The 12,128-nt window shown below is 33.5% G+C and overlaps 2 protein-coding genes across 6 annotated transcripts in view; one reads left to right on the top strand and one right to left on the bottom strand.

Annotated features, from left to right (window-relative positions):
• The window catches only part of LOC124367436 (flocculation protein FLO11), a 90,037-nt gene that overhangs the window by 56,211 nt on the left and 21,698 nt on the right, over nt 1-12,128 (bottom strand). The gene's annotated exons all lie outside the window — the stretch shown is intronic.
• LOC124367466 (heat shock 70 kDa protein 14-like) lies at nt 9,751-11,161 on the top strand. Its single transcript, XM_046824298.1, has one exon. It carries the CDS (start codon nt 9,971-9,973, stop codon nt 11,159-11,161), a length of 1,191 nt encoding a protein of 396 aa, XP_046680254.1. The 5' UTR covers nt 9,751-9,970.

Here is a 12,128-nt window from a genome sequence, read left to right as displayed (position 1 = left end):
AATTTTATGTTCTGTATTTATTTTAGAAATTTTCAGTAACACTTTTAAGAATAGAGAATTACTATTATATAGAAATACACTTCATAGTTATAGTACAAGAAAACTTACATTTAATTCCAATCTGTAAAGTATAATATATTTTTATTTAAATGTATATTTTAAAGTAGTTTAGTCTTTAAATCTCATGACAGATCACATGTCATAACATTATGGTGTATTGTAATGTTTACAAATAAATTAAGACAGCTCTAATGATCCCTCTCCAGACTATCCTACCTAGGACTAAACATTTTTATCAGTGTAACAAATTCTATAAAAATCAGATGGAAATTTTACATTTAACCTCGAACAATGACTGCAAGAAAAAGCATTATTTGCCTACTGATGTTTTTAAAGCTACACTCTTTTTTCAACTAGCTTTTACTCATATGTTATTTATACATGTAACTATTCCAGTCTCTATTAATGTATAGACAATTCACATGTCTCGAAGAAATGTATTATAATTATGTAAAACATATATTATATTATGTAAACATTGAATTCACACTTTGGACACAACTATTCTAGAGTGGCGAATGGCTCTGATTAGGTTCTTCAGTTATTGTGCTGAGTTTTATTTTTTAACAATTAAAAAATATATTAATCCAGTTCATCATAAAAAGCAAATGTACGTCAGCTCTATGTCTGGATATATTTTTCCCAGAAAATTAAGACCAGCTGAGCATTGATTTATCACAAAGCGTTGTGATGTGGGAGAGATACAGTAAGTCAGGAATATCCACCAATACAATTTATGTCTAACCCACAATAATATACTGGGAAAACTGCAGCAAGGTCAAAAGAGCTATTGACTCACAGGGTCAATCAATTCAACAGTGGGCAAACTCGGTTATCCAGAACAAACTAGGAGACCACTGATAAACAAGAGGTGGCAAGGAGGGGGTTTGAATGGCTGGCTACAATACATTCCTAGTCTGCTGATAAACAGCTGATATCAGAGCTTATCTTCTGGGAGCCAGTCAGCATCAGTCACAGCTACAACATCTGTACATGTGCTTCTCCTACGTGCAAGGTAAGCCAAGCCAACGTTTACTTTCATAACCTCACAGTCACAAGCTTTAGCAGTTGTAGATTAATTGAACAAATAAATTATTGCTGAGTTTTTCACATAACTACATAAAAATATACATTTTTAGAGACATATTCTAGGCAATACACATAAAATTACAAATTTTGGCACTGTATACTTAGAAAGGAACAGCAAATAGTTCACTACAACTTGCATTGAATTATTTTAAGTAATTTACAAAAATTAAGGAGAGCAATCTATATCAGACTTCAAAAACTCAAATAATTAAATCAAACTGCATGGGTGATTACAGAAAATTGATTATACTGTTTATAAACACTTTATATAATTCTTTAGATCTGGTTAAGAATATTAAGTTCACTAGTCAGAAATTATGAAATGTTTTGATTATGAAAATTTCAAGCAGGCATAATTACTGTGCATCGATTTTGTCTTCTCTTGAACAATATTAAAATATAACTGTTACAGTCATAAGGCTTTTTATTGTTGTCTTTGAATGTAGAAGAATAATGTAACGCAATGGATTAGATGTTTTACACAGGATATATATATATCCAATAATATCAATTAAAACACATTTATGTGATATATTTAGCTAAATTTCAATGTTGTTTTATTCTTTCATCTTATCTTTGTTTGTAAACAAAGAAAGCCATTGTCTACATGAGATAGGCTACTTTAGTAGTTGACAATGGATAGATTAAACATAAGCTTAAAACTACTGTTGTGGTATATTTATAGGTTTTAAAGGGTTTGATTAACTTCAATATAACGAATAGTTTTCAGACAAAAGGTGTAATAAAATATAATTTATAGGTTTTATGACTATCATATTAGTTTGGTAATATTAATGTTGATATTGAATAGTGGTTTTAAGCATAAAACTTGTTTTTTTTTACACAAAGAAAGACTTATAGTGTCTGATAGAAATGAGGACTTCTTTATTTGCAGATGACAAAGAATCTAATATTATAATTGGACAATTTTGAATAAATTAAATTTTCTCTAATAAATTTAGGTTTGTAATAAGACAAAATGTTTCATTAGACATGATATATTCAACATAGTTCCCTTGAAGTTTAACACAATTTCCCTAACATTTCTCTAATTAGACAGCTCTTTCACAGTAAAGGGATTCTTTTTGGTTTCAAAAGTATGCATTTCTTTTATGAGACAGAAATTTCTTTCCTGCCAGGAACATTTTGAGTTTAGGGAAAAGATGATAGTCCAAGAAAGCAAGATCTGGAGAAATCAATACAGAATCAGTTCAAAATGCTGATCAGCCAAGTTTTGCTAAATAACAAGGTTTTACTATGCCACTGCTACGTTATCATGATCTTTCCTTTTTCAAGTTATAAATTGAGTGAATTTAGCACCCAAAAAACCCTGACACTATCACTTAATCAGCATATGGATTACTTTTTGCTTGTTTTTTAAAACTAATTTTCCATTTGTAATCCCATTATCGTAACTACTATTTCATCTCATGAGTGGAGTGATGTATCTAAGTATTATCCATTGTCACAAAACTATGGTTAACGGATGAATCTGAAACACTTGCCTATTTTCAGCAGATGTTTGCACGCAAATTCACTTATGTTTTGGAGTAAGTAACTGTAGTCTCAATCATGTGCACAATTTTTCATGTTTAGTTCATTGTGTATGTGAAGTGAACTGTTAGTCTGTTGTGGCCTCTCTGGTTATCTGCAATATGTAACTTGTCTGCTGGCTATATTGGTCTTGGATATGACAACAAAGTGCAGGCTCTAGAACATGGTACAAATTCTATGCTTAAAACCATTTACCCGCAGTTTTAAAAGATTCACTGGTAGAGAGACCAGTGTGGAATCCTATCATGAATTTCCTTCGCCAGATTCCTTTACAGAAAAAGAGTAAAATATACAGCACAATTCAACTAAGTCAAACAACGGATAACAGTCAACAGGTCCTGGGTTAAAATCCTGTGAGAACTCTCTATATAAATTCTCTAAGCCAATATTTAACTTTTGAGGAGTATTAACATTCTGGTGCATTATTATACTTAGTTCCTGAATACAGAAACTAAACAATATCCAAAATGGAACAGAAATTTAATTTAATTTTCACCTGAAAATCATTAATTTAATATAATGTAAACTAATTAAAAATAACAATTTTGATTTGCACAAATTGACTTCTTCCAGCACTGTAGATGAACCTGACTGCAGAATGGAGATAGTTTCTATACACAATGGTTTAAATGGGTAAGAGGCTCCTTTGACATTGAAGATTAGAACCAGCAGACAATATTTATGCAGGAAACTGTGCACAGTCACATAAATTAGGAATAGCTAGCTACTGCTTCGTTCCAAAAAATGCAAAAGCATTAGCGCTTGAAACAACAAGTCCACAACATTTCATGCTTCTACTATACTCTTCTCCTGATTTATTGTAAAACGCAAAACATTTCCTTTTGTTTCATTAATATTTTAATGAAAATTTTACATTTTAATTAAACAACTGAGGCGATGTAAAAATGACATTCTGGAACGATAGTACAAGGGTCATTCAATAAGTCCTTAAAAATCCAAGAGGTGGCAATTGAAAATAAATGTTCACCATTAAGTACCATTCCAACGAGTCAGCTGTTAAGGTTTCAGCTGTATCCATCCATAGTTTTGTTGTTGTTGTTGTTGTTGCCGATTGAAGTAAACAACTTTAATTGGTCTATAAAAATGGATAGAAGTGAGTTTCGAGCAGTGATTAAACACTTGTATTTCAAAGGGTTGATGCCGAAAGAAATCAAAGCTGAGTGTTAGACAAAGTCCATGGCACATCTGCTCCTGTTTTTGTAACTGTTTAAAATGAGGGAATGAGTTTAAATGTGGTCGTACATCAACAAAAGATAAATGCAGATGCAGACATCATGAGGAAATGTACTGAAATGATTGACAAAATTCATGATATGATTTTATGTGATCAATGAATCAAAAAGCGCGAAACAGTTGAGGCCACAGGCTTATCGCAAGGTACAGCGGCTTCAATTTTGCATGAAAAACTGGGTGTGAAAAGCATTTTAGCAATATAGATGCCGTGCCGCATTTACGCACAGTGGAAAATAAATGCAATCATGTGATCGACTCGGAACCTGTTTTGATGCTTTTCCGTTGCAATCGTGATGCACCAATATATAACTGTTCATGAAACATGGACAGTAAAGGACCCTTAAGGTTATGGCTACAGTCTTTTAGGATGCTCGCAGAACAACGATAACAAGAAAATATTATTGGAATAGCTGAGAAAAGAAATCAAGGAAAAGCGTCCTCATCTGAAAAAAAAAAAAAAAAATAGATTCTGTTTCATAAAGACAGTGCATGGATGCACGCCTACGCAGATGCAATGGGCAAAATTAAGGAATTAAGTTTACAACAATTATTAGAACATCCACCATATTCACCAGATTTTGGCCCCAGCAACCATTTCACGAAATGGCTTTGCGGACAAAGGTTCACATCTAACTAGGAAGTAATCGCCTAAACAATAGCCTATTTTGAGGAGCTTACAAAATCCTAATTTTAGATGGCTTAAAAAATTGTAAATAAAAACACCTAGACGTATAGAGTTCAAAGGAGATTATGTTAAAAAACATGAACATTTTTTTGTAAGTAGTTTTTTCTACTTTTTTTATGAACTTATTGAAATACCCTTAAAACTATTTTGTAGCAAACACATTTGTGGAAGAGTTAACTCTAAATCTAGTGTAGTCACACTTTGAGACCATGATCGCAGTGTCACTAACCTTGAATGTTAAAACAACTTGATATTTAGTTGGCTGACGGTCAAAAATATGACAATACTGTTAGTACTAAGATTTTTTCTCTTTCTGTTGTATCAAACTAATTGCTTTTACCATGAATCGTTTTGTTTTATAACGTTACTACTCTTACAATAAAGGGGATTTGAAATTTCTATACTGGTATGTCCACAAGTTATCATGGGACCATTTAATCTTCACTTTCAGATTTTATTTATTGAACTCAGTTTGGTTGTGCTTATACTCATGTTCTTTCCTGGTTTGTGAATAAATTGTTATTAATTTACTTTGTGTAAATAATATGAGTGTTAACAAAATCAAGTTTAATGTTTGTGAATTGTTATTTAGTAATTTTTTTTATTTTTACAGGTAAACTGGTGTAAATTGATAACTGTGATATTTTTTGCACAATTGTAACATTTATTAAAAGAGATTTGCGCAACTTCAAAAAAAGTTCATTTACCTGATGAAAACGTAATTTGCTATAATAATTTACTGTTTTTCATATTAGTGCTATAATATAAAACTCAGACTAAATAATTATACACATGTATATAACCACATTATTCCAGCAATGCATATAGTTTTGAAGATTTTAGTTGTAGTTTTCAAAGTGTTCTAAACAGGGTAACCAGTTTGAACTTTTGCTAAGGCACCAGATCTATGGTTAAAAACTAAAGTCTCTTTGACAATAAAGAAAAGTAACATGACCATGTGACGTCTGAGTACGATCTTGTATTATTTACACAGAGATATCATTAACAAGAACAAAGTGTGCTGAAGTCTGAGGGGGGTTATTTCAGTTAGTTATGGGGTCCAATGCCCCAGTTATAAGGCTTTGCCACATAACTTTGATTGTTATTGTTCAAATATTTATTAACAGAGCCTCTTACTCCACTAAATTAATCTAACTTAACTTTATCCATGTGTTACTAATAGCCAACAATCAAAATTATTAATTTTATTGTACAGTACAATTTTAATCATAACCATGGCAACATTAACTTACATTATTAAAAATACAAGCAGATCTGCAATGAACCTGATATTATTCAGACCATTAAAGGTAAGTCTAAAACAGGAATCATTACAAACAGTTAACAGACAAAAGATTAATGAAATCTTTTCTTGATTTGGGAATTATTTAGATAACAATGTAAAGAGACGAACACTTACATAAATAAAACTATTTTGGGGGTGAACTAACCAAATTTAGTTGAACCCTTTGAGTGTTAATTGTCAATATATTTTTAATGAATTAAACAAAATGACTGTTGCATTATTTGTTGTTACTCAGATACGTGTGTATTTATTTTTTTAAATTACAAAAATGCTCATGCTTTCTAATTCTCTGATTTCTTATATGAAATTTATATATATACCAGGTGTGTCTGGCATGAACTGACGTTACTCGGCGGCAAAGGCAATCTGGTCCCCTTCAAAGTACTCCCCTCCACAAGCCACTACCTTATTCTAAAGCTCCTCCCACTTTCGGAAATACTCCTTAAATTCATTTTGCGGAATGGCTAACACGTCCTTCGTTGCATTTTGTTTTATTTGTTCAACATCGTCAAATCTTTTTCCTTTCAAAGGAATATTTAATTTAGGAAATAGCCAGAAGTCACAAGGAGCTATGTCAGGACTGTAGGGAGGCTGTCGTAGTTGGTTGATGTCGTATTTGACCAAAAAACTCTGAATAGGGTTTGGGGAATGAGCTGGCGCGTTGTCGTGGTGCAGGATCCAGTCACAGCTTGTCCACAGTTCAGGTCGTTTCCTTCGTACTGCATCTCGTAGCCGCCTTAGGACCTCAAGATAATACTCATTATTCACTGTCTGGCGTCTTGGCGCATATTCGTGATGAACAACGCCGTCCTGGTCAAAAAAAAACTGTCAGCATTGTCTTGACATTGCTTCGACTTTGTCTTGCTTTTTTCGGCCGTTGCTCTTCACGAGTTTTCCACTGTGAAGATTGAGCCTTTGTTTCAGGGTCATAGCCATAAACCCATGACTCATCACCAATAATAACTTTTTTAAATAGCCCTGGGTCACTTTTTATCAAATCCAGATTGTCCTGTGCGATTTCAAGTTGACAGTTCTTTTGGTCTTCTGTCAGCAGCCGAGGAACAAATTTTGCCAAAACACGGTTCATTTTTAAATCTTTGTGTAAAATGTTACAAACTGACAATTTTGGTATTCCTAAATCTTCTTCCAGCTCTCAGACAGTCAATTGACGGTTTTCATTAATTGCTGCACAAACTCGTTCGACATTTTTCAGCGTTTCTGGCCGTTGAAGGCCTGCCAGATCGGTCATCACTCTCCACTGATATGCAGCCATTTTTAAACAGCCTAAACCACTCTTTTATTCGTGTATCGCCCATAGACATGTCACCATAAACTTTCCGTGTCATAGTAATCGTCTCTGATGCTGAATGGCCAAGTTTTTGACAAAATTTAATGCAAATGCACTGCTCAACACGTTCAGTCATATTGAAATGAGACGCACACACACGGTAGTACTGTACGGAACAGAGCGCTGTGACTCACTGAGTGACCGGATCGTATTCAATGCCTAATATGGGAAGGAGTAGGCTCGCCCCTCCCCTCCAATAACCAGTCCAAGCCAGTCGGTTACGCCGCGGTCGGATACTTTTCGGACAGACCTCATATATATATATATGTATAATTCTTATCGCAAAAAGAGTAAAAATATTGTTATTTTATTATTGTGTTAGATAACTACCTCAAGACATAGGACAAAATCTCAAATAAGCACTTTTTCATAATTTTTTAACAAAATAAACTTTACAAGGAGAGCCTGCAAATCCAAAAATGCGCATTTTACAAAATATGATGGACACCCAGAGGGTTAAGGATATAAACTAAAAAGTATTTGAAAGCTTAATTAATATGTGTTTATTGTATCCAACCTCAAATTAAATATTTCCTAAAATAACATGTATTGATTTATCTAAATGTTTAATAAAACAAAATACTAAGATAAATAATGTGCAAGTGATTCAATAATTAATTAAACATCTTTTGGAGGTTACATATTCAATAACAAGTCTAGGAAATATTTAAAATTATTTTAATTTTTTTGAAATTGTAACAAAAAGTAATACACCTGTATAATGAATCCAATAACAATGCTTTAATACTCTTAACTAAATCCACTATACAAGGGCTATCCAGAAAGTAGATTACATATTGATATAAACAAAAAGCAAAGTACAAGTAAAAAGTTTTATTATATACATTTGAAAATGACACTAAAATACTATTTTCAAAATAGCCACTATAGAAATTTATGCACTTATCTTAGCCATGAACCAGTTTTGAAATTCCAGCGTTATAAAATTTTGCTACTTCAATTCTGTGACTTCGACCGGGCAGTCACACCCTCTTGCGGTTCCCCATCCTCATCAAAGTGCTGCGTTGCAAGCGAGGTCTTCATTGCTGGAAACAGGTGGTAGTCGCTGGGTGCAAGGTTCGGACTGTAAGGCAGATGTGGAAACACCTCTTATTTGCCGTGTGTGGTCGGACGTTGTCATTCCAAAATAAAAATTTTCCAATTTAACTTTCCCCTGTGCTTGTTTTGTATTGCTTTTTTTACCTTTAGGAAGATTTCACAATGCTTCACAGAATTTATGGTTCTGTCATGTTCTAAGAAATTAAAGAATTTCTTTTCTGTCCCAACAAAATGTTTTCATACTCTTCCGTGCCAACAATGTTTGTATGCATTTCCTTAGTTTTTTGGGGAAGTGTATGTGACCCCAATCCATAGAATGTAATTTGGTTTCGCAACTGACATATTTTACCAGTCTCGTCTCCTGTAATGATTCGATCAAGCAGCAAGTCACCATATTTTTTGTAAGTGTCCAAAAATGGCAATGAAGCAGCCGTATGCTGATTTTGATAGTTTTTTGTTAAGATTTTTGGTGCCCATCATGCACAAAGTTTATGGCAACCTAACTTCTGTGTAACAATTTCATGTAACAAACTCCTTCAAATTAAAGAAAAACTTTATGAGAGTTGTGTTATTGTAGATCGGTGGTCTTCTTTAATCTTCTCATCAACTTTTAGAGACAATTTCATAGGTCACAATGCTTTCTGTTTACTTAGTTCATCGTCATACACATTAATTCTGTCATTTTTAAACCTAATGCACCACTGATGCACTCCACCTTCAGTAATTACATCATTCCTCAATTGATTTATTGTGCTTAGCCAACAAAAACCATATTTTACAGACCACACTTCACAACTCGTGGGATTTTCAACTTTAAAAAATAGCATAACACATTTTAAACTGCCATTGTAAAACAACAAGGAGCGACAGTAACTTCTCACTAGTACAGCTGGATAGCCATCGAATGGAGAAAGTCCCTGACATAAAAATGGCCACGATAGTGACATAAAAATAGCCCTAGCGGCCACAGCGCAAAACTTAATCCATTTTCTGGATAGTCCTCGTATTTACATAAATTATTACAAGGATAATTTTAATATTTTTGTACAAAATCATACATAAAAACAAATGCATGAATAGTATAAAAATAGCACATTTTAAAGAGAATTTATATGCATTAGATTATAATTTATTTATTTTAATATTTATATTAGATTTTATTATTTAAGTAAATATATTTTTTCTAACAGCTTACACAAGTTTATGGTAATGCACATCCCAATATTCTACAGTGAGCTGCCCAAAGTGTTAATTTTTAATAAATACACATTTTAAGAATAATTGTATTTTAATACTCTCCCGGGATGAAAGAAGTGTTATAGTGAATATGTATCAGCTAAAATAGTTTCATAATTTTCACTGAAAACATTCTTAAACTGTTTAAATTCAGTGCTTAGGAAGTAAAAATAATTTTAAATTGTGTAATATCAAATTTTAGGTTACAAATTTACTATGATTAAACTTTTAAAAGATAAATTGTTTTTTTTTTATCTAAGTATATAATGAAAATTAAATTAACCGAATAAAGGATTGTTTTAACTGCTGAAATAAATGTACATCTTCCTACAGCTTAAAGAGTTTGTGTCAACTTGAAATTCCTGATTATAATTCAAATATGAAACCAGTATTTGGTATCCACATTGGTAATACAAACGCATCTATGGCTATTTGCAAAGACAATGATCATCCAGATATTGTTGCTAATGACTCAGGTGAACGACTCACTCCAGTAAACATCACAGTGACAGATAATGAAATCTTGGTTGGTGCTGCAGCAAAATCGGCAGCATTGCACGACAAAACAACCATAAGCTCAAACAAAACCGTAATGAACATGAATGTTAATCTTATTAAGAAACTTCAAGACCACAAAAAAATAAATATTACTGTGATAAATGATGAAGTGTATTACTGTTTGACTGTTGGAGGTAAATTAAAGTACATTACACCTACAGAAATTGCAACACAAATTTTAAAGAAATTATACCAGATAGCAAGAAATACCTTGAATTCTAATGAAGAGAAAATTTCATGTGTGCTGCTTGCTCCTGCACATTCTTGTGAGGAGTTTTGTGAGAACTACAGGACATCTGCTGAAAACGCAGGATGGACAGTGATACAGATCGTAAACGAACCGGCTGCTGCAGTCTTATCATACTCGCTCTTGGATACAAACAAACCTTTACAAACCATATTAGTCTACCGGCTAGGAGGAACTACATATGAGGTAGCAGCTTATGAGATGATAAACGGAATGTTGTTCTTATTGAATTCTGAACATAGTGAAGAAATAGGAGGATTTCATTTTACAAACACACTTTTTGAGTACTTTGCTGACGAGTTTCTTAAAAAACACAAACTGAATGTTAAAGAAAACAGAAGGGCTTTGAATAAACTATATTTAGCAGCAGAAACCTGTGTCCACAACCTGTCAAAAATGTGGACTGCTAATTGTTACATAGAATCCCTTCAAGAGGGAGTGGACTTCATGGCGACTGTTTCTCGTCCACAGTTTGAACTGATAATTCAATCGATCTTATCTGAACTAACAGAGCCTATAAAGCATGTTTTGAACAAGTTAGAGTTAGAGAGGCCAGTAGACATAATTATCTTGTGTGGAGGTGCTACCAACATTCCCAAGCTGCAGTCTTCCATAACCAATCTCTTCGATCCCGAGGTTACACAAGTCTTGACCTGTCCTAATCTTGATGAGGTGTTGGCACTTGGAGCAGCCAAACAGGCTTACTATTTAGATCACTATAAAGTAACAACATTTTTACCCAGATCTCAAGAGATTCATTTTTAATTTGGTACACATTGGAACATTAGTAGTTCAGTGTTCTTTTTTTTATATTTTGGTTGAAGAAAATTGACAATCTATGTGACTTAAATGAATAATACATTTCACTCAATAAAACAAAGTTGAACTCTCAGATCTATTTTTAGGTTATATTTTTGAATATAGATTTGTTTGATACAAAAGATATCTGATTAAAAGGCAGACATATACAACTCTGCAAGATTACTCTATATTTAATTTATTGTGTTATATGAGGCACGGCTAGAAAGTAAGTGTACTCAATTATTTATGTAAAGTTAAAAAAAATGTATTTAAGACAAAAACATACTTGGCTACACTTGTATATATGTAAGTTGTTTTTCGACATAGTCACCATCCCTCTCGATGCAAGTGCTGAGCCGCGGGATCAATTCTTTTATGCCTGCCACGAAGAAGTCTCCCACCTGCCCTTTCGCTTACTTTTCCACCTCCCCCTTTACCTCCTCATCCATTGAAAACTTGTTTCCACTCATGTACACCTTCAGGGAAGTGAAGAGATGGAAATCTGATGGGACCAGGTCAGGGAAATACAGGGGGGGTTTCAAAACGTCCCATCCAAAAGAGTCCACTAGTTGCTTTGTCGCATTGGCCGTGTGAGGTCTGGCATTGTCGTGCAGCAGGCAGACTCCCTTCTTCAGCATGTCCCTCCTTTTATTCTGATTCGCCCTTTTTAATTTTTTTTAGCGTCTCACAGTATCTTGCCGCTTTGATAGTCTCCCTGTGAGGCAGATATTCAAACAAAATTATGGCTTTATGGTTTCATAACATGACCGCCATGATTTTTTTTGCTAAAAGTTTGGTTTTGAATTTCTTGGCGGAGGGTGACAAGGTGTGACGCCATTGTTGAGACTGCCTCTTAATTTCAGGCGTGTAGTGGGCAAAAAGTGCTGTCTCCAGTAACAATAGAGTAGAGAAAATCATCACCTTCAAGTTT

This window comes from Homalodisca vitripennis, chromosome 1 (assembly GCF_021130785.1).
Source record: "Homalodisca vitripennis isolate AUS2020 chromosome 1, UT_GWSS_2.1, whole genome shotgun sequence".
Classification (NCBI taxonomy): domain Eukaryota; kingdom Metazoa; phylum Arthropoda; class Insecta; order Hemiptera; family Cicadellidae; genus Homalodisca; species Homalodisca vitripennis.
This window is presented reverse-complemented; position numbering and strand designations above follow the sequence as displayed.

Excerpts from the sequence above, each read along its gene's own strand:
- LOC124367466 (XM_046824298.1), top strand. The coding sequence starts at position 9,971 with ATGAAACCAGTATTTGGTATCCACATTGGTAATACAAACGCATCTATG.